This window comes from Crinia signifera, chromosome 2 (assembly GCF_055691185.1).
Source record: "Crinia signifera chromosome 2, ASM5569118v1, whole genome shotgun sequence".
NCBI lineage: Eukaryota > Metazoa > Chordata > Amphibia > Anura > Myobatrachidae > Crinia > Crinia signifera.
The window spans coordinates 14,539,480-14,562,987 of NC_139218.1; the positions used below are offsets into that span (position 1 = coordinate 14,539,480).

The 23,508-nt window shown below is 48.3% G+C and overlaps 1 protein-coding gene across 1 annotated transcript; it reads left to right on the top strand.

The window, feature by feature from the left end:
* Positions 1-3,377: 3,377 nt before the first annotated feature.
* On the top strand, positions 3,378-22,823 carry GPA33 (glycoprotein A33). The gene is made up of 5 exons (XM_083170933.1): positions 3,378-3,570; positions 19,669-19,820; positions 20,022-20,235; positions 20,602-20,766; positions 22,644-22,823. Exons 1-5 carry the CDS (start codon positions 3,531-3,533, stop codon positions 22,787-22,789), a joined length of 717 nt encoding a protein of 238 aa, XP_083027059.1. The 5' UTR covers positions 3,378-3,530; the 3' UTR covers positions 22,790-22,823.
* Positions 22,824-23,508: the final 685 nt, after the last annotated feature.

The window sequence follows — 23,508 nt, forward strand, 5'->3', positions numbered from 1 at the left end:
CGTGCAGTGCCCTCTCTCCCCAGCCCAGCACACCGAACCGCGCAGCAGCAGCCTCTCTCCCCATCACCCAGAAGCATGCAGCAAAGGCCTCTCTTCTTAGCCCAGCACATCGAATCGTGCAGTCTCTCTCCACAGCCCAGCGCACAGAAGCGGCTTCTCTCCCCAGCTCAGCACACAGAAGGGTGCAGCAGTGTCCTCTCTCCCCAGCCCAGCACACAGAAGTGTGCAGCAGCCTCTCTCCCCAGCCCAACACACATAAGTGCACAGAAGCGGCTTCTCTCCCCAGCCCAGCACACAGAAGCATGCAGAAGTGTCCTCTCTCCCATGCCTAGCACACAGAAGTGTGCAGCAGCGTCCTCTCTCCCCAACCCAGCACACAGAAGCAAACAGCAGTGGCCTCTCTCCCCAGCCCAACACACAGAAGCGTGCAGCAGCGGCCTCTCTCCTCAGCCCAGCACACAGAAGCATGCAGCAGCAGCCTTTCTCCCCAGCACACAGAAGCGTGCAGCAGCAGTCTCTCTCCGCATCACACAGAAGCATGCAGCAGCGGCCTATCTCACCAGCCCAGCACACAGAAGCGTGCAGCTGCAGCCTTACTCCCCAGCACACAGAAGTGTGCAGCAGCGGCCTGTCTCCCCATTGCAGGGCACAGAAGCGTGCAGCAGTGGCTTCTCTCCCCAGCCTAGCACACAGAGGCATGCAGCAGCGGCCTCTCTCCGCAGCACACAGAAGCACGCAGCAGCGGCCTCTCTCCTCAGCCCAGCACACAGAAGCATGCAGCAGCGGTCTCTCTCCCCAGCCCAGCACACAGAAGCATGCAGCAGCGGCATTTCTCCCCAGCACACAGAAGCGTGCAGCAGCGGCCTCTCTTCTCAGCCCAGCACACAGAAGCATGCAGCAGCCTCTCTCCCCAGCACACAGAAGCATGCAGCAGCAGCATATCTCCGCAGCACACAGAAGCATGCAGCAGCGGCCTCTCTCCCCAGCACACCGAGTCATGCAGCAGCGGCATATCTCCCCAGCACACAGAAGCACGCAGCAGCGACAGCAGTCTCTTCCGTACTGAATTCCTAGTGCAGGTGCAGATTAGGGGGATCGCTGATAAATGTTGAATATTCGCATAATAACGTTTGGGTTTTGTTCCATATCTTCTTCACCGCATACAGTGTCGTGTTAGTTATATTGATCACCCCTGTCCTAATCAATACCGCTCAGGTTTCCTCCATAATATATAAAGTCTGAGGTGTAAATTGCTTTATATATGGTATAAAGTGCTCTTAGGCTTCTGGGACCCTCCCTCACACCTGCTGTGTCCATCTGCTGACCACAGATCCTGTCTCGGAGGTTATATAATTTACTCTGGATCCTGCATGACCCCACCCTAATTGAGGGATCAGTCATCCGACCATAACATGTCTTCAGCCACAAGTTGTGATGATGGCTGTGGATCAGCATGCTAAGTAACCAGAGTGATCATACCACAGACGTGCACAGGACATGTCACTAGTGTGTGCCCGGAACACTGTGCCTCATCCTCCATGATTAGTCCTCTGTCACTGACCACTCTGTCAAATGCCATCATTAACCCCTTATTATCCTGCCTCGCAGCATGTACTGTGGTGGAATCAGGGCAAGTGCTGGTATCATTCTTGTCTACTGTTCTAGAACGGCCGGGAAGCTCCAGAAAACCTGTGCGCAAGCAGGGATATCCCTAAACCTGGAATATTGTTGTACCTTGAGGTCTGCGTTTGGGAACCACTGTTCTAATAAATAAAAAGTGGACGGTGTAATGGTTACCGCCTCAGAGCACTGAGGTCATGGGTTCTATCCCCACCATGGCCCTAACTGTGCAGAGTTTGTATATTCTCCCCGTACTTGCGTGGGTTTCCTCCGGGTGCTCCGGTTTCCTCCCACAATCTCAAAATATACTGGTAGGTTACTGGTAGATTAATTGGCTCCCAACCAAAATTGAACAATAGCGTGAATGTATGTGCATGTGGTAGGGATAATAGGACCTTATTCTGGTCGTCACGCAGCGCTGCGTGTCTTTATTAAGCCGCTCGCATTGCCGCCCACCCCCCTTTGCACGGCTGCAAATGGCTGTTTTGCATGAACATCCATTCGAAGCCTAGGGGGGTGATGACCGCATCATTCGCCGACTATCAAATGATGTGGAGCGAACACACAAAACTAAGACCCTCTCAGGTGATTTAGCTTTGCGTGTGCCCAGTGCGAGGTCAGGGTGGGCAGCTGACTTCTGGCGATGGCAGCTGCCCGCCCCAGCATCATCAGCGCATTACCATGAGAACGCCCAGGAAACGCTGGGGATTCCCATGGGTTGTGTGCGAGCGCCCGGCGAACACTCAGGTCGACATGGATGAAATTTCGACACAAGCCCCCCCCCCCCATAACCCGACCTGCTCCCCCATCTCCTCTTCTGCTGAGCTGCAGTTTTAGCAGCCCCCTAGTTTTAGCCCCGCCCCCTCCATGGATATCAGTTATCTAGTCTATTTCCCGTGATGGGGGCGGGGCTTAATGACGTCACTGTTAAGCCCCGTCCCCAAAAACCGTAATGAAAGATTCCTCTCCGGGCTTCTCCCGGAGAGGATTTTCTGAAAGTCGGCAACCCTGGAATAAGCTTGCACTCCGGGACCTGCTTTGTTCAGCGCACTGAACATTGCGGAGGCAGTGGGGGTTTTTTTTTTGCAGTGGCCAAAACGAGCTGCCTGGGCCCTTCCAGAGGCCCTGGGATAGCTGTACCCACAGCACCCCCCTATTGGCGGCCCTGCCCCCACTCGTAGGGACCGTGCTCTGAAAGGAGCCCGTCCCTGCGATATGCTGAACCGGGCGATGGGGGGGTCTGTGCTGACCCCCCGCTGATTGCACTGCCCCGGCGCCAGTGTGGTATGTAGCCCATAGGCTACAATGGGCTACGGCCACCTAAGTAGGGCTGTAGCGCGGGATGCAAAGCACTGATGCCCGATGTTAATATATCGCACAGCTTCACCTGCCCCATACAAACCTACGGGGGACGCTGCCAGCGGTGGTGCAGGAGGGATCACAGCAGGGATGGGAGATAATTGTTCCTGCTGCAGTCCCTCCTGATACATTCGGGGAATACTTAATATTTGTGGCTAACCCTGGACGTTTTCGGTGGATTTAGCCACAAATATTGAATGATAAATGATAACACAATAAGAACTTTTTGTTATTAATGTGGTGGAATTATAAACCATATAACAGAATATGCTGGTGCTACTGTAACAAATGAATGAATTAGCACTGCTGCTACTGTACTGTATGTAGTAATGGGTGTGCAGGAGAGGAGGGGCTGGTGGCTGAGGAGGACAGGCCAAGACTAGAAGCACAATACCAGCTGCCATTGGCTCATACCTGCAGGAAGAGAGAGGTTTAGGGAGGGACCACCCACCTGAGACTCATTGTAAGCTGTCTCTGAGACCGACCTGAGACTTTACTTCTAGTGACTTATACCCTGGGTGACTGGAGGACTGGGCACACAGACCCCCACTATGCAGACAAGAGCCCCAGCCGTCTTCTACCTGTGCACAGGTGAGTGCTTCCTCCAGGTGTGTGAGCACACACCGTTCCCTTCTACCTGCCCAGCCCTTACCCGGCTCAGGTTACACGTCTGCTCCCAGGCTCCCTGTGTTTGAATGTTGATAACCCTGAGAGATTCTGTTATCAGAATGAGCTGTATTTGGCCTATCAGATCTGCTGCTTGTACAGTGAAACCGTAGATATTGACGTTTATATTACTATTGATTACATTTATCTGTATTTCCTCTATCACTGAATGTGTTGGTATGTTATTTCTATCAGCCTGTACGTAGGTTATTGTTACCCAATCTCAGTCCCCGAGGGCACCCTACCTGTCCAGGCGTCAAGACTATATAGTCTTGTATGTAGATGGTATGATCAGACATATACTAAAAATCAGCCTGTGCTTATGCATTGATATTCTTAAGACCTGGCTTGTTAGTGCCTTCCTTGAGGACATAAAAGTCTATGTGCTATGCCTTTGAGAGAGCTGATTGGCTGGTATTTTTTCTCCGTCCACTTTCTAACTGCCATGTTACAGGCTGGGTTTAAAAAATGACAGTTAGCCGGTACTTTATCTCTCTCCAATGCTTAGTAAATAGACTGCTGAGTTTCGGTAACCGCTGTATGATTCTTAGTGGATTTCCTGTGTCTCTCATATTTGTGTCTCCTGACAGGATGTCTGCCCACTGTGGTATAATAATGATGATGTTACTACACAGTGTTGTGCAGCGTTACTGTGCTGCAGCGGGATCTGTTGGCACTATATAATGAATTATTGTATTTTGTCCTGTTTCAGTCTGTGAGGGCTACATTTGTCTTATGCTGTGATTGAAGGATTCCATACTGTACGTCTTGCTCTACACCAGTGGTTCCCTTCTGTGACCCCTAGCAGTTCATGTTTTCCAGGTCTCCTCACAGAAGCTTGAGAGAAATAATTAGCTCCAGCTGTGTATATTTAAAATGTGATTCAGTAATGAGTCCACCTGTGCAGATATTCTAAAGGTGCCCATACACGGTACAATTATTGTATGCAATTTGGACTAGATTTGCATCGCAAATGGATGCAATGTGATCTAGTCCAAATTGCATACAATAATTGTACGGTGTATGGGAACCTTTAGTCCCATGGATTTGGGACCCTCGCTTGCCAAAGGTGCCTCTGTCTGAAAAAGGGGCATGGCCTTTATTGGGATGGGGCATGGCTTGTTGACATGGGGATCATTTAGCAATGAGTACCATTATACGTAAACTGGCCTCCAACTGTCATTGGAAAAGTGCATTGTGACAGAAACACCTGACCATTCAGTGTTCCACCCTGAGTTGCGTTTTGCACCCTGATGGGGCATTGTTAGATTTGGCTGGGTTTAATGATACTTTGGTACTGCTTTCGGGTTAGCAAATAAAATTGGGGTTTTGGGGGCTTTTTACATTGATTCCAATGTAAAAATCTCGTCGATTGCATCATCTCATGCATCTTATGCCGCACAAACACAGAAGATGCATGAGATGCTTGAGATATCAGCCCCACACATACAATCTAGATCGTGGGCGCCGTGCTAGAAAAGCAGTACCGATACTTTTATATCTGGAAATTAGTTACTTCATAACAAATCCTAAATTATTTTATTATAAATTAAATGGTACATTTTATTGCTTGCGCTTCCTGTATTGTCAGTAGCCTGTAATAATCTATATTCTCTCTAACTGTGTTCTGGGAGTATAATAAAACTGCAGGAAAAGAGCTGAGTTACTATTGGTGCATAAAGTTACCTTGTACCAGAGTGACCAATCAGACACTTGCTGCTTTGCAGTAGAGAGAAGTAACGGATTGGTTGATGTGTCTGAATAGACGTTTGTGCTTCCAATCTGTGTGACTCAGTGAGTTCCTCTGTGATCTTCTTGTTCCCTATTGAAACTACACTGAATGAAATTTCCTAACATCACACAGGAATGCAGGTAATAAAGGTGTGTCAGAAACCGTATGGGGCATTGGATTCTAGCACCCATGCAGCTCCTGGAGTGTTGCTTTCTGCCCGGATGTTTCTAGCACAGTCTGGTCTGTATCTCAATAGTAGATGCTAGAAGAAACATTGGTACTTCTTTACTTTCACGGCGCCACTCTAGATAGGACAGATAGGATACTAGATAGGATACGATTTGTATGCGATTTGACATAAGATATCGCATAAGATATAGGATAGGACAGATAGGATACTAGATAGGATACGATTTGTATGCGATTTGACATAAGATATCGCATAAGATATAGGATAAGAGTTACTATCCATTTCATTACCCCACTATCCACTAGGGCGTGGAGTTGATTTTATATAGCGTGGCGAGCGCAGCGAGCCACCGAGCCCGAAGCGTGGCGAGCGCACACGGATGTTGTTTGAAAGCAAGTCCCCAATATCGCATGCCATTTGCATGCAATTCCATAAAATACATTCCGTGTCCCCTCGCGGGGCTCGCTGCGCTCGCCACGCTTCGGGCTCGCTGCGCTCGCCACGCTATATAAAATCAACTCCACGCCCTATTGGATAGTGGGGTAATGAAATGGATAGTAAATCTTATCCTATATCTTATGCGATATCTTATGTCAAATCGCATACAAATCGTGTCCTATCTGTCCTATCTGTCCTATCTGTCCTATCTAGTGGCGCCGTGAAAGTAAAGAAGTACCGAAACATTAGATGTATGTACAAAGTCCCTAACATAACTGTTGGGGTTAGGAAGTATCCTATTGAAAATCCAAAACTTTGAGGCCCATTTATCGATGAGTGAAAAAAAAAAAAACTTGTTGTGAATGTAAAACAACTTTTTATAAGTGCTGCTCCAGCCAATCGGCTACCAACTGTCATGTGTTCCGCTTCTAACTGTTTGGAAAATTAAAGTTGGGGGCTGATTGGCTGCGCCCGCAGATTGAGGCCAACTGCTCCGTCGTATGATGCGTAACTGCTCCCATCTGGTAGAGAAACGCGCTCATAAGCATTTGGCCGTAGAAAGCGCCAGACGCCATCTCTTTCCGCACTCTTCTGGGCTGCAGCTACCACCATGACAGTTACACACAAACGTGGTGGTGTGTGTGTGTGTGTGTGTGTGTGTGTGTGTGTGTGTGTGCCGCCATGTTCGGTTGTATTATGCAGTGTCACATGAGGGTGTGTAGTAGTAATTCTGAATGACCTGGGGCACCGCCGTCTGTCGGTAAACACAGAGCTGACTGTACGTGCAGCTGACTGCGAGGATTAATACTTTCGAAGATGCACCAAACTTGTTGAACATCTGTTGTTACTATCATTTAGTATATGTAAGTATTTTGTTGAGGAACGGCCAGTGTCATGCAGCGCCATTAGGGACCCAAATGGGCTGCAACAATAGACCAACAATGGGCAGATAGCAAATGCATACTGGTAGGTTAATTGGCTTCCAACAAAATGTCTGTGTGTACGTGTACATGTGGTAGGGAATATGGACTGTAAGCTCCACTGGGGCAGGGAGTGATATGAATGAACTCTCAGAACTGAAAGTGGATAAATCAATTGGGCAAGATGGGATGCATTCATGGTTACTAAAAGAGCTTGAAGGGAAGCTGGCAAAACCATTAACAGAATTATTCAACCAGTCACTAGCTACTGGAGTAATCCCAGAGGACTGGAAAACAGCGAATGTACTCCCACTGCACAAAAGTGGAAGCAAGCAAGAGGTAAGCAACCATCGACCAGTGAGCCTTACATCAATAGTAGGGAAATTGATGGAAACACTCTTAAAACAAAGAGTTGTAGAATATCTCAAAACCAGCAATTTACAGGATCCGAAACGGCATAAGTTTACTGGGGGGAGATCATGTCAAACAAATCTTATTGACACTTTTTTTGACTGGGTGACTAAAGGAATAGATCAAGGTGGGGCTGTAGATGTGGTTCGTATCTGCCCTCAAAGTCTGTTTCTATTCCCTGCAAAAGTGCTGCGGAATATGTGTGAGCTATATAAAGAAATGGGGTACTTGTGTAGTATCTGGGCGTCCGATTTATAAATCGGGTCGGTCGCATTGCATGCGACCAAATCGTATGCGATGGTCCCGATTTTTACATAGGATTCAATGTTAAAATGGTCTGAGTCCATTTTAACATAGAATTCAATGGGAAAAAGGGGTCCTTTTCCTTTCCCCACTATCCAAGTGGGCATGGAGTTGGATATAAACCTGTAGCTCGCCACCGAGCCCAAAGCGTGGCGAGTGGAAACAGAATACTTTTTAAGAAATCTGCGTCACCTCGCGGGGCTCGCCACGCTTTATAAAATCAACTCTATGCCCACTTGGATAGTGGGGAAATGAACAGGACTTGTTAACATTGAATCCTATACAAAATTGCATTGCATTGCATGCGATTCGATGTGATTTTGCCGAAAATTGCGTCGAATCGCATCTGATTGTATGCCTTAATGTAAGGCATACAATCAGTTTATCGGCAGCCCAGATACTTCATAAGTACCTACTTGTGTATTATCGCGGCGCCCCCGATTTCCATCGCAGGGCATTGTACAACCACAAAATCGCGTCGCATTGCATGCCATTTGATCGCATGCGACGCGATTATACCCGATTTTTAATTGTACAGGCACCCAGATGCCTGATTCCTATGTTAAATGCCCCCCAGACCCGATTTTAGATTGTACAACCACCCTGATGGGTAATGACTGTTCAAATGCCCCCCATTGTTAACGGCACCCCAGTATCAACGGCAACCCGAAGCGTGGCGAGGGGCGGCGGTACGCGTCCTCCGACCTTTTCATACCTCCACTATCCACGTCGGCGTGGAGTTGATCTTTATATAGTGTAGCAATCCCCGCGAGGAGACGCGTAATGCGCGTCCCCTCGCGGGGCTTGCCGCGCTTCGGGCTCGGTGGCTCGCTGCGCTCGCCACACTATATAGAATCAACTCCACGCCGACGTAGATAGTGGGGGTATGAAAAGGTCGGAGGGCGCGTACCGCTGCACTCGCCAGCTTCAGGTTGGCATTGATAGAGGGTTGGCGTTAACAATGGGGGGGCATTTAACATTGTCATTACCCATCAGGGTGGGGTTACAATTAAAAATCAGGTCTGGGTGGGCATTTAACATTGAAATCGCATCGCATGCCATTATAATAGCATGCAATGCAATGCGATATTAAAATTGTACACTCATCCCGGGAAAAGCTTCAAATCGGGTCCATCGCATACCTTAATTAGTGGTATGCGATGCGACGGGCGCCGTGATAATACACAAGTACCAGAAATGGTAATCAATATTAAAAAAATGCATGGAACTAGGATTTCTGACAAATCAGACACTGCTTTTTTTTAATATTTTTTATGTGAATGAAATATTTGTCACTATTGGCAACCTGATAAGCATATATGGTAAAGTAGCACTAATTAGTGACGAGTGACGTTTTGGCTCACGGGGTGAGTCGCCTGACGATTACTATGAAAATGCCTTACACCAGTCTCCTCGCTACAGCTGCTGTGACTCACAGGAATCCTGACCTCGGGCTATGACAGGGGAGGACTTTCTGCAAAACCAGAAAAACCTGATTGTGACGCTGTAATTGTTTGCTGCCTGAATCCCACCCCCCCCACCCTGCCATATGCACGCTTTTATTTATTAACAGTGTCTTTTATATAGCGCAGCATATTCCGTTGCGCTTTACAATCGGAGACAATGATACAACAAACTGGGTATTTACAGACAGTCAAAGGTATGACACATTCGTGTCTCAGTTCTCTGCAACATTCTCTGTGAGCATCCCAAATATTCTGCACCGTTACTATTTGCAATAACAAAATCTCAGTTGTTCATATAATACAGAAGTACCATTGATTTATATAGCTGACACATTCCGCAGCGAATTTGGCCAGTTTGTGGGAAGAAACCAGAGTAAGCCCGGGGAGAACATACAAACTCCACACTGTTGAGGCCCTAGTGGAAATTGAACCTCTGTGCTGTGAGGCAGTAATGCTAGATGTCTTCAGATAACTCCGTCTGTGGCTTGTATATGCAGTAATGCAATGCTTATTAAAGCCCCCTATTTTGCTGTGTTTTCAGCCATGCCTTTATATTATCAGGCAGAATTGCTCTAAGCTTCTGCTGCATCCAGAAAGCAGACTACAGTTTTTATATCACAGCAAAATACTGCACATTGTCTATGAAGGAAAAGCTCTGTATGGGAATAAAAAAACAAAAACTATAAAGCAACAGTATGTAAGTACAGCTTAGGGATGACCATCGATCAGGGGCGTAACTACCATAGGTGCAGGGGGTGCAGCTGCTATGGGGCCCAGAGCTGAAGGGGGCCCATCTTTACTGTCAAACTAATATGTTTTGCATACATTTATCACCATCAGTTGCTAAATAGGGGGCCCTTACAAACTTTTGCTATGGGGCCTACGAATATCTAGTTACGCCTCTGCCATCGATGATAAAAAAAATCATTGATGGTTCATGGCTGATGTTGAATACTTTTGCCATTGATGAGTGAGAGCCAGATGGTTTCCCTACATGGATAGCACAGCAAAAACCATGTTTAGTTTTGTGTGTGTGTGTGTGTGTGTGTGTGTGGGGGCGGGGGGGGGGGGGGGGGGGTTCCAAGACACTGAGCATAGTTCTGTCCCGCCCCTCAGTCAGTCAGATAGAATGAATGACCATCGATAGTTTAGCTATCGATGGTTGTCCATCACATGGTTGTAACTATCGATGGCTGGCTGCAGAATCGCCATTGATGGTGACTACACTGATGAACATTCCTAGTGCAGCTGTAAGAGTGAGCACAAGGCCGCAAGCTAGTGAATGTTGTCTGAAGGTGACACCCTGAGCTCTGCCCTCTTGTGTCTTTGGGGACAAAAAAAGGGACGGTCCACGAAAAATGGGACAGTTGGGAGGTATGTTCTAACGATGTAAGACTAAAGCTCCGTACACACGGTTCGATATTGGATTTTGCTTATACAGTCAAAATCGAATTGAAACCAAGTGATTTTCAGCGGCACGGGCCTAGGGGTGGCAGCAAGTGCGTAACTACCATAGGTGCAAGGGGTGCAGCTGCTATGGGGCCCAGAGCTGAAGGGGGCCCCTCTTTGCCTTCTAGTAATGTTTTACATACATTTATCACCATCAGTTGCTAAATAGGGGGCCCTTACAAACTTTTGCTATGGGGCCCACGAATATATAGGTACACCTCTGGGTGGCAGGCAGCCAGAGTTACAGAGCAGTGACCAACCATTTGCAGCAGCAGCACCGGATGGCAGAGCGTGCAGCGGCTCCAGCGGCTCCAGTGTGGCTGATCGGGCAGTGACAAGCGGCGCCGCTGCCAACATGATTCATGTCAGTGGTGCTGCATACCTCCCAACTTCTGTGCTTAAGAAATAGGGACACTCGCATGGCGAAGCCGCGCGAGCGTCCAAAAAGGGGGCGTGCGTATGCAAATGAGGGTGCGGCTTATGCTAATTAGCCGCAACCTCATTTTCATGCGAGAATAGACACTGTGCGCATGCGCACAGCGTCTATTCTATTAGATTGGGGGGTCTCCCAACTGCTACCCCCTGCAGCGGGACAATGCCTGCCGCGGGTGGGACAGCGGGACAGGACCCGAAAATCGGGACTGTCCCGCTGTAATCGTGACAGTTGGGAGGTATGGTGCTGTTTGTCACTCACCGCTGCCTGCTCGGCCATGCACTTGCAATCCTGAGTGTTAGAGGGGCCCAGCTGGGTATGAAGGACACCTACAGGGAGTCCGGCGACTGCGCCATCATCACCCCCCCCCCCCATCCCCTCTGCTCTTACCCACTTGGTCCAGTCCCATTCTAGTGGCTCGCGCAGCCGTCATAAGGCTGCGCCGGCCCTTACGTTTCTCTTGCGGCTGAGGAACTTCAGAGAGCAGCCCAGTCTCCTGCCAGCGCTGGGCATAAGGCAGTGGCAGCAGCAGCCTTCAGCGCCCCACAGCTGAACTGTCCCTGCAGAAGAGACATCCAGACTGTACTGACGGCGAGTTACCCCCTGGGTCCTAAAACCCTTCCTTCACCATTTTGACAGTCTTTGTCTGGGTCACATGTATATGTATGTATATATCATATCCGTGTGACCAGTCGTTGGAATGCCAGGGGTCCGCATCCTAGAGGAGGGAATTCCTCCTCCTGCTGACATCACTTGCCATAAAACTCAGTGATTTGTGGGCCGCGGAGAGGGGGTGGGGCTTAAATGCCACTACCGTTTCAGTTTTACCACGCCTCTTCTCCGCGGACCTGCGATTTGTAGTAATTTAACCAGCAGGGATGAGGGGCGGGGGCTCTGGCCAGCAAGCTTGAGACTTTCCCACCTTCCCGGGAGGCGGAACCGATTTTCGGGAGCCTTCTGCCCATTCCAAGGGGGTAGGCAAGCCTGTGTTTACTAAGATTCAGGCTTTTTTTTTAAGAAGTAATGTTGCCCATAGCAACCAGTGATAAACTTAACATTTATGTAGCTACTTCTGGAAGATAGTAGCTAGACTATGGTTGCTCGCCTTAGTGAGTATGCCCCAGGTCTTCCTCAAACAATGGCTCCCCTTCTAAATGAAAATGTTGGTACTTGAAGTACTTCTTCTCTTGTTGTCAGTTAGAACTCTGCATCGCTGTACAAGCTGCAATTGTCCCCAGCAACTATTTTACCATATTTGGACCTTTTAACGTAAGCATGGCCGCTAAGAAACATGCAGGTCACATGGGGCAGAATGGTGGCATGGTGGTTAGCATTACTGCTTCATCGCACTGAGGTCATGAGTTCAATTCTCAGATATAAACATTCTGGGGTAAATTTACTAAGCTGGGATGTTGCTATAGGCAACCAATCAGAATCTACTTATTTAGCACCTTCTGGAAGATAATAGAATCTGCTTCCCATGGGCAACATTATATCTTCAATATAACTCCCATCTTGGTAAATAAACCCATCTGTGTGGTGGTTGTATGCCATACTTGCCTACCCTCCCGGAATGGCCGGGAGGGTCCCGCAAATCGGGTCCCCCTCCCGGCCCCCCGGGAAGGTGGGCAAGTCTCCCGCATTATGGAAATCACATCATTTTAGCCCCTCCCCCACCAGCGAATTAATGAGGATGTTGGTCATGGGGGCGGGGCTTAGTGACATCGGCATTGATCTGCCCCCAAAACGAAGCCTCGTCCAGCCCCCCTTCACTCCTTTTCGGGCTTCTCCCGGAGAGGAATTTTCAAAAGTCGGCAGGTATGTTGTATGCTCCACCTGGTGGTGCTATATAAATGATAACCAGAATTTGTGGTCCGTATATTTATATCTCAGTGGTGGGAACTGTGAACCGTCCGCTAGTCCTGGTGATCTGATAGATCTGTCCCTGTGTAACCTCCTAGTGATCTCTATGCACAGGTGCAGTTGGTATAAGCAGATTTCTAGTACCATAGCCCGCAGGTATTAGTTCCTGCCGGTGTATGCGACTATGTCTGTTTATTATATGAGAGGTGTGTAATAAATAACTATAACTCCAATTCCTAAGTACACGTGTTTGTCCCTACTTTAAAGCAACACAATCCGTTGGCACTCCCAATAAGACACCTCACATTGTCCCTACTTTAAAATGTTTTTATTTTATATATTTTCCCCTGTCCGCACCGTTCCATGAAACTGCTGCTGGCAAGTTTAAACCTGCGTCTTACATTCCTCACTGGTTGGATTTCCCTTTTCCTAGTGGCAGATCCTACTGACACACACAAAATGCAGAAATATATTACACACACCATGGCGTGTGTGTCTTCTGGAGGGGCCTGGGTCCTACCCCCCCCCCCCTCCCCCATTGCAGGGATGCTGGTAGAGAGAAGACAGGCTGCTGCCTCTCTCCCCAGTTCAGCACACGCTGCCTCGTACTTCAATACCTGAAGAAGTCTTTTGAAGATGAAACGCGTAGGGTGTCAGATCCAGCACCTACTCTACAGGGTGTATCAATCTGCCGAAGCAAAAATTGCAGATGTATTAAGCAGCCCATAACTTTATAGAAATAATGGGTCCGGCTTCTCCTGCATAACGAGGAGAAGCGGGCACCTGTTATGGGCGAATGTATTAAAAAATTTTTTTTTAAAAACCCACCCCACTGCCATTATGCCCAGCGTTAACGGCTCTCCTTATCGGCGCCCCCTCAGGCCTGCGCATTAAAAAAAAAAAAAAACTCCCTCTTTGCCCTGGGCGCCTCTCTGGGCATGCGCGAGATCTCGTGCGCAGCCCGGAGCCAGCAGCAGGGCTAGTTGTCCGTGCAGTAGGGATAGGACAATGGTAGCCCTGAGCTGGGGAGTGGCAGGGGTGACTTAACCACTTGAAGGCTGTTAATACATTGCCCCGGCCACCAGTGGCGGATTCAGAGGGGGGGCACCCGGGCACGTGCCCCCCTATCATTGAGCTGAGGACCAGGGCTTTCCAACGAACCCAGCCCCGTGTCTCTAGCCCCCCGGGAACCGGAGATATCGCCTGGCAAAGCTGTAACGTTTTTTTCCCCATAGGATAATATGGGGCCCGTCAATTCCGACCCCCACCCGGTTCCGACGGCTGCCAGTTCCCGCCCTGGCATCACAGAAGCTTGTGGTTGATCTCATTCAATTCCAAATCGCTAGGCCTTCAATATGATACCCGGCTGGTCCATAATGGTCAATCGGTTCCAGAGATATTGCGTGTAAACCAATTTTTTTATTTTTTAAATGTAATTTCATGGCTGTTCATGTTCTTTGAGGGCAGATTACTCTGGAACCAAACGTTCCAGTTTCACTGGACCAAAATCATTCAAAGCCCACTTCAAAAGTTCTTCAATATGATACTTGTCTCATGTAAATGGGTCAGTTGCTTCCGAAGATATAGCCGGTTAAATGAGATAACTGGTTAAAGGGAGGGGGGGGGAGTGGTTTTCTCTCCCCCTCACACCAGAAAATGCAGGGACTAGGCTGGTGTAAAAGGGGCCAACCTGGGAATGCATTTTCTGGTGTGAAAGGGGTATTATTTAAAATAGCCAGTACCTGCAGTGCTCTGAATACAGCCAGGCTCTGCCACTGTCAGTGGCTATCACTTCTGCCTGGCGGCGGCTGTCCCCCATTTACCGCGAGCGGTACTTATGAGTTATCCGGGCGCCCGATTTTTTGATTGTATGCCTTAAGTTAAGGCATACAACGCATCGCATCGCATGCGACCATCGGATGCGATGACCCGATTTTTTCCATAGGAATCAATGTTAAAATGGACAGAGTCCATTTTAACATGGAATTCAATGGGAAAAAGGGGTCCTCTTCATACCCCTACTATCCAAGTGGGCATGGAGTTGGATATAAACCTGTGGCGAGCGTAGCGAGCCACCGAGCCCGAAGCGTGGCGAGCGGACGGTATTCTGTGTCCCCTCGCGGGGCTCGCCACGCTTCGGGCTCGGTGGCTCGCTACGCTCGCCACAGGTTTATATCCAACTCCATGCCCACTTGGATAGTAGGGGTATGAAAAGGACCCCTTTTTCCCATTGAATTCCATGTTAAAATGGACTCTGTCCATTTTAACATTGATTCCTATGGAAAAATCGGGTCATCGCATCGCATCGCATCCGATGGTCGCATGCGATGCGATGTGCCCGATCCGACCCGATTTAGAAATCGGGCGCCCGGATAACTCATAAGTACCCCGCGAGCATGTACTCCCCCTTGGCAATGAACATGTAATCCCACATGGCAACGAGCATGGAACCTCTGGCAATGAGCATGGAACCCTTGGCAATGAGCATGTAGATAAGCAGCACTTATGTAGCATAATTTTTAATAGGCATTATGGTGTTTGGCATAATACATAATGGACATAATGGCGTGTAACTTAACGTGTAATGGACATTATGGTGTAAATGTTTAATGCGTGCCTTTGGTGGACAATGTCCCTGTTTATGAAGCGTATTGTGAATTTTGGCTTAATCTTTGTGGCATTATGTGAATTTTGGCTCAATCCGTGTGGCATTATGTGAATTTTGGCTCAATCCGTGTGGCAGTATGTGAATTTTGGCTCAATCCATCTGGCATTATGTGAATTTTGGCTCAATCCATGTGGCATCATGTGTAAGGGGGAAGTATAAAGGGGTCTAGTATTTTGTTGCATAATGTGTAGAAGTTGTATATGGTGTTGTAGACTACACTCAAGGACACACCTCTGTTGAGTGGCCACACCCCTTTTCCGGAGCGCGCCTTCTGCGCGCATACAGATGGGGCCGGTTTTATCCAGATGGGGCGATCCGCCAGCAACACGGCGCTCCATCTGACTGAGACGTGCGTGCGTCCCCCACGCACGCGCGTCTCAGTATCGGGGCGGCGAGGCGGACGCAATACTGTCCGCCTCCCGCTCGGGGGGGCCCCGAGGGCACTGCGGGGGGGGGTGCGGTCGCCCGGTGTGGGCACCGGGCGACCGAGGGCAGCACCGTTGGAAGGGGACGCGCGAGCGTCCCCTTCTGGCATACAGATGGCGGCGGGGCAGGAGATGGCGACGCCATCACCTGCAAAGATAAATCCCGCTACATCTGTACAACTACATCCTTCGCTTTTGTCGCCATGGTTGGCCTGCATACTTTAAATGCCAGGGCCTATTTTTAATCCCATTCCCACCCTCTCTCTGCCGCTCTCTTAGCATGTACACTGGCACCACTAACACTGCCCCTCCCCCACCTAAGCCCTCTTTTATCATGGTGCCCCCCCTGTCATTTTATCCTGGATCCGCCGTTGCCGGCCACTAATTACTGGTTAGGGGAATTGCAGGGGACAGTCCCGCCGAGCATTAGTGTTCAGCGCCCTTACAAATCTATATTTTATGTATTTTAAAAGTGTGTGTTAAATTTGTTCCTTCCGCTACTAGCCAGTCTCTCTTTGGCCACTGACCTCCCTGCACGGTGCTGGTTTCAGTGTAGGTCCCTCATGCTACAAAATTCCAGATTCTGGGCGTGGAGGCAGCGAGTGGCAATAACTATGAGTAACTAGTAATGTGCAGGATTAACTTGGTTTCATTGCTAGTCCTACATTGTCGGAGTTCATCCTGCGACTCTCCCAGCCGCCCTCATATAAGCTGCTCTCCATAAAGGCTCAGTCTGTGCAGTGTTTGCTATTACTGCTGTCATCCAGACTGATGCATCATCTACATAATACTTATGGTAGAAGTCTTTATCTAACTCCTTGATGAATGTGAGTGATGCTCGGGCTGTCTGCTCATATGGGTAATGGGTGCAATGTGTGCAGTGCACATGGGCCGGCTCTGCATATGTTAATACTTTGCATAGTCCTGCGTCAAAGCTGCAGCCAGCGTAAATCACCGCCATTCGCAGAAGAGATCTTATCTCCAGAACCTGGAGACCTGTGCAGTAGGCTCTGGCACATTGGGCAGCACGGATGGTGTAATGGTTAGCATTACTGCCTCACATCGCTGAGGTCATGGGTTCGATCCCCACCATGGCCCTAACTGTGTGGAGTTTGTAAGTTGTCTCCGTACGTGAGTTTCCTCTGGGTACTCCGGTTTCTTCCCACAATCCAAAGTTAATTGGCTCCCAACAAAATTAACCCTAGAATGTCTGTGTGAGGGTAGGGCAGGGGTTCCCAATCTTTTTTTGAATCCCGGCACCCTAGATTATCAGTAAATTTTTACGGCACCCCTAGGCCCCAAAGAAATGTATTAAAATAATTTGATTGTGTTTTATATGTGATCCTGAGGGTCAGTTATGTGGTAAATGGTATAATTTGCTTTTGATTGTACACATGGTTTATGATTGGCAGCCGCCAGCACTGGTTTTGTGTATAAATAATTAACCATAAATAATTTGAATTGGCCCAGGACCACCAACCCGTGGCACCGCTGGTAGTGTGCTGAGGCACCCCAGGGAGCCACGACACACGGATTGGGAACCACTGTGGTGGGGAATATAGATTGTCAGCTCCACTGGGGCAGGGACTGATGTGAATGTTCAACTATTCTCTGTTCAGCGCTGCGTAATATGTGTGCGCTATAATAATCACTGTACAGCGCTGCGGAATATGTATGTGCTATAAAAATAACTGGTAATAATAATCTCTGTACAGCGCTGTGGAATATGTGTGCACTGTGAAGGGGACCCACCTAGAGTTTAAGCTTGCCACCACTGCTGGTCCTTCATTCTGGAGGCAATACCGTTACACTCCTTATTTGGATTCACCCATCTTTCCAGCCACAGGGTGGTGCGCAGTATCACTAACTCCTCCTCCTATAACGCTCATGAGCAAACGGAATGAAATGCCGACGGGCATGCGTTGTCACTTCCTTGGGTACTGCTGGGAAAAGCCATCCTCTGTGAGCATCCTCATGGTATATAGATGCGTGTGTCCTACATCTAATATCAATACACCACACAGAAGGAGATGCCTGGGTTTGTGAGCGAACAGGTTTTCCAGTAGGACCTCTATCATCTGTCTCCAATTTCTGCAGTGTGTGTGGGTGGTTTTTTTTTTCCTTAGGATTTTTCAAAAGATAAATCTGTCCAATGTATATTAAGGAATAACCCGAATGTCATTATTGTATTCCTCTGTAGCCAGTAATATCCTTTTCAATTGGAAGACTCTCATTTGTATTTGGCAATGTACATACTTGCCTACTTTTGAAAACTAGTATCAGGGAGATTGCAGTAGGATTTGCCATCAAGGGGGCGTGTGACGCTCTGCTTAAAGGGCGTGTCTAGTTCCACATATGGGTGTGTCTATGCTTAAATACTTGTTGTTGCTGCAAGAGTTTTTCTATAAAACATTAGTTAAAATATATTTTGGCAAGTATTGATACTAAAATTGCTGTCTGCAATATGAGGTTTCTTGTTTGCAGAGTGCTGCTGTTCTCACTACTCAGCGCTGTTGTTTGCAGAGTGCTGCTGTTCTCACTACTCAGCGCTGTTGCCGGGTAGAAGTATGTGTTCGGTGTATTGCATGTTATTTTATTGTGAACACTGGACTACCTATATCTAGTGGATGTGCTGGTTTTTTTTATACCAGTATAGCATTAGCCAAATCAATGTGGACACCAGATACTCTTATTTAAACAGATGTGTTTAACTACAGAGATCAATAGCAATCATTTTTACCCTAAGTCACATTTCACTAACAGCAGCAGCATGCTATGGATGAGTGCACACCAGCAGATGTAAGGAGTTCATGTGTTGCTGTATATTTTTCTGTCAGGGGTTCTCACAAGGGGGGGGGGGGGGATAATGAGTAGTCAGCAGGGACTCCTCCTAAGCAGCTACAGCAAAATGCTGACCTTACAGAGAAACTCCTTAGTGTTCCCCTGGCAGAATCTGAAGAACCCGGGAGATTAGGAGTACTAGGGTGTTTGGCACGGCCTGAAAATAATAAAGGGACAGCGGGCCTGATTTCAGACCTGTTAGCTGGGCTGCGAGTTTTCAGAGCAAAGTGAGCAAGTAAACACTGCCTCCCCCTACAAATGTGTCTGCAGCCGTGCACATTGGGTGGAAAATCACTCACCGTAAAACTATCCCCCCCACACCCCACCCGCAGTGTTGAGTAATTCTAGACATACTTCACGCTATGAAGACCTTGGGGAGGAGGCCGCTGCTGAAGGCTGAAGAATGCCTGCATTTTCTAGGGCAGTCCCGGAAAACACCGGCATTGCACCCTCTAATGCCCAGTGCCTACCAATTCAAATTATGCCACACAGTAACACATTACACCACCTGTAGTGCTCCTGATTCACATTACACCACCTGTAGTGCTCCTGATTCACATTACACCACCTGTAGTGTTCCTGATTCACATTACACCACATGTAGTGCCCCTTTTCTTCACTTTATGACACCCAGAAGGGAAATGACTGCAGTGCAGTGTTCAGTGAGGCCCCGTTCTGCTGTTCCTCACTGCTGACCAATAAGGCGTTTAGCAAGCTGGGACTTGTGTACGATATACAGCATGAGACCTGCTGTAATCCATAAACAAGTAATTGATCCATTTCTGCCGTCCTATTATTTATACTACAGTCCTTACTATTCCAGCTTTTCAAAGCACCTGGTTTATCTTTTAATGTTCTGTAATGGTATTTCTGTCTTCCCGCAGTGTTTGTGGCGGTTTCTGCCATCACTGTGCAGACTCCGAATGCGGTTGTCGAAGCTCAGAGAGGGCAAAATACGGCGTTACGATGTACCTACCAAACCAGTGAGACGGACCGGATCGGAGCCAGCGTGGAGTGGCAGAAGCTGCCTGAAGGGGTATGTTTGGCCTTTATTTATATTTGATTGCTGACAGCTAGGGTGAAAAATTGCCTGGATCAGAATTAGGCAACAAGCGTCTCTCTAGCTGGGGTTTGTATTTCTACGACTGTAGGTAGGCTATCGTTATCGGTGGCATGTTTGTGTTTTCCCGTTAAATAGAGCACGTCTTCATATGTCCTATTCTTTCCTCATTTCCAGAATGAAGTTATTGCTTCCTTCTACGGAAGTCTCAACCACAGTGATCCTGCTTATGACGGGCGAGTGTCCTTCACCGGCAATGTGTTTGGTGGTGATGCCTCCATTTCTTTGAATAAATTGACCATGGCCGATAACGGCACTTACGAGTGCGACGTGAAGATTCCAAGAGACAGAACCGGCACCCGTCTAGCTAAAATGGAACTTCTTATCTTAGGTAAGCTAAAACACTTCAAGGGAGATGTATTAAAAGTAGCCGAGAGATAAAGCACCAGCCAGTCAGTTCCTAACTGCCATCTACCAGGCTGTGTGGTTTATTTAAACTTGGAGAGAGAGGAAGTACCAGCCGATCGGCTCCTAACGGCCGTGTTACAGTGTGTTTGAAAAATGACACAGGAGCTGATTGGCTGGCACTTGATCTCATACCAAGCTTTAATACAGCTTGGTATGGGGGGGGGGGGGGGGGGGCGGTTCCCCAATTTTTTGCCTGTTAAAAACGAAATATTACACTGAGGAATTGATCTTTTGAGACCGTCGTACAAATGTCTGTATTCTTAAAAGTAATGAAAATTTGTCTTTATAGTGGCCCCATCCAAACCGGACTGCGCCATTGTGGGAACCGCAGAATACGGGCAGATCATTACGCTGACTTGTAACTCCAAGGAGGGGTCCCCCATCCCCCAGTATACATGGAAGAGTTACACCCCGCAAGATGCACTACGGCCGATACCACAGACTGCAGTCATAGGTATAGATATATCCCATCTTCCTGTCTTACAACGTGTGTGTGTGTGTCTGTGTGTGTGTCTAACAGCTCTACTCTTATAGAAGCACCAAATATGTAACTATATAGGGCCTGATTCCGACTTTCCTGTATTTAGAGGCGGCTGCACGTTCCCTTTATATTAATAGCCAGAATCCTTATCGGCGCATATTCCAGCCTTATTCTTGGTGTAAGAGATACATACTGTATGAAACCTGCTAAATCAACATACAGACCAGAACAAATAGCGAGCGGCCATGGGCTACCTCTCTGCGTGTAGGATGCCCAGATTCGTCCGAGTCACCCGTAGTTGAGCATTCTGACGTGCAAAGCAAACTTGGGCGCAACTCTCAACTCATTGTATGTGCAGTTGTGGCCCTGCAACATTGACTATGGAGAGCGTCTGTTTCCGCACCGCGCTCCAGGGCCCGCCACAGCCACTCTGCTGAGGACTAGATGACCATACATCTCTCTCTCTCTCTCTCTCTCTCAGCCAACGTCCAGGGGCGATGTGTTCTGGTCTGGAAACAGAGGCTGCAGGCTGGCGGTTTAAAGAAGGAACAGTACCACGGACCTGGGCCCCTCCCAACAAGTCTGGGCCTGGGTAATTCACACCAGCCACCCCCCCCCCCCCCCTCTTGGTGCCAAGGTTTTCCTCCACAATGTAAAGACTATGGCTGGTGCCCAAGTTCCAATGGCTTGGAAACCATCCAAGAGGCATATGCAAGGCTGCCATCAGAAATTGTGGGGCACGGGGCTGACCAAATAGGCAGGACCCCCCCTGTTCCCCTTTTAACTTCGTGTGTGTGTGTGTGTGTGGTGAGACGTCCGGCATCTGCGGAACTGACTGCACTACTCTACCCCTAGCAATGCTTCAAGGGAAATGTGAACTTTGTATATGACCGTTTCAACTGGTCAGACTCCAGTGCTGGGCCCCCTTTCTGCCTTGGCCCAGGTCTGGAGTCTTCCCCTTGCCCCTGACTCTCCTTGGGCATATCCCGTGACATAGATAGACCCTTCTATTGTGAAACTACACGTCAACCATGCTGGGACATGCAGTTCCGCAGCAGCAATGTCTGCTGGGCTGTTTTAACCAAAAAAAACCATTTACAGATCTATTTACATTTTATATATAACTCTAGTTCTTCTACCTTGATAGACCTGCAGATATTTGAGGTCTACGGTGTAGGCGAGTACAAGCGATTGTTCTCTGGTATCTGCCATGTCTGGCTGCAGGTGGGTAAGAGGGAATTCTGGACCGGAGATCTGCGATATGACAGGAGATCACAAACTCTCTTTATTTCTGGAAAGCGCCTAAAAACTTGTGTATAGGAAACAAAGTTCTTGAAATCATTTCTCTACCAGGAATCTGTTCTAAACTCTGAGGGGGATATTCAATCTCCCGTCGCCATTCCCGACTGGGGAAATAGCGGCGGGGCCCTATTCAATGCTGCCTTCCCCAATCTGCCGGGAATTAACAAGATCCCGGCCGCAGCTCGACAATTTCCAGCCGCTTCTTGCGGCCACGCCCCCTTCTCGGCACCTAGCAGGCGGGACTTTGAATCCCGTCTGCCAAATCAGTGTCGAGCCAGCCAAGAACGGGACAGGGTCACAGCTGTCTGGCCAGCCCGACAGTCCTGACCCTGCATATTCCCATGAGTCACAATTAAATGAATGGTGAGTGTGTGTGTGTGTGTGTGTGTGTGTGTGTGTGTGTGTGTGTGTGTTTATTTTGGGGCCACAACCCAGCTGCGAGGCCCAATCGCATTCTGAGAATTCCAAATAAGTGAACATTAATGTAATCTGGGTATTATAAATCTGTTATAGACCACTGTATCCATGTCCTTTGTTTCTTTCTTCAGACGGAGGACAGTTGACGTTGAAAAATATTTCCATGGACACGTCCGGATTTTTTATTTGCACGTCCACCAATAGGATTGCATCGGATTCCTGCAATCTCACACTAGCCGTGATGCCACGTAAGATACCAGTCACGTCTATGTTGTAGATGATTAATACTACTGTCTCTGATGATTGCTAGGCCTCATCCCCCCCCCCATCCAAGTTTTGTTGTGTGAGATTATATTCTGTTGGACAAATTAAGTCCAGAAAATATAGCCGTGTCCTCTGTACATATACATATGCTGTGCTGCAAAGCCTCCATGAACCGTTTCCGGCAAATGATTTGTTGGGTAACCTTGTCCAACCCTGAGAACAAAACCTGAAAGGTTTCGTAGTGACCAAAAATAAGAGCATTCTCCTTTGATTGCTCACATGCCCCTTTAAATTCCACTCAGACCTCCCCACATGGCATTAAACCTGCCCACATACCCTTTAAATGACCATCAGACCTCCCCCTACCTCATTAGGTCAGCGTAATGATCTGCCTGTATTCTGCGGTTCCCACAATGGCGCAGTCAGGTTTGGATGGGGCCACTAGGGCCACTAAAAAGACAAATTTTCATTATTTTAAGAATACAGACATTTGTACGACGGTCTCACAAGATCATTTCCTCAGTGTAATATTTTGTTTTCAACAGCCCCCCCCCCCCCCATTTGAGATCAAGTGCCAGCCAATCAGCTCCTGTCTGTCACTTTTCAAACACACTGTAACAGCCGTTGGGAGCCGATTGGCTGGTACTTGCTCTCTCCAAGTTTAAATAGACCACACAGCCTGGTAGATGGCAGTTAGAAACTGCAACCCTAGACCTGCCCACATACCCTTTA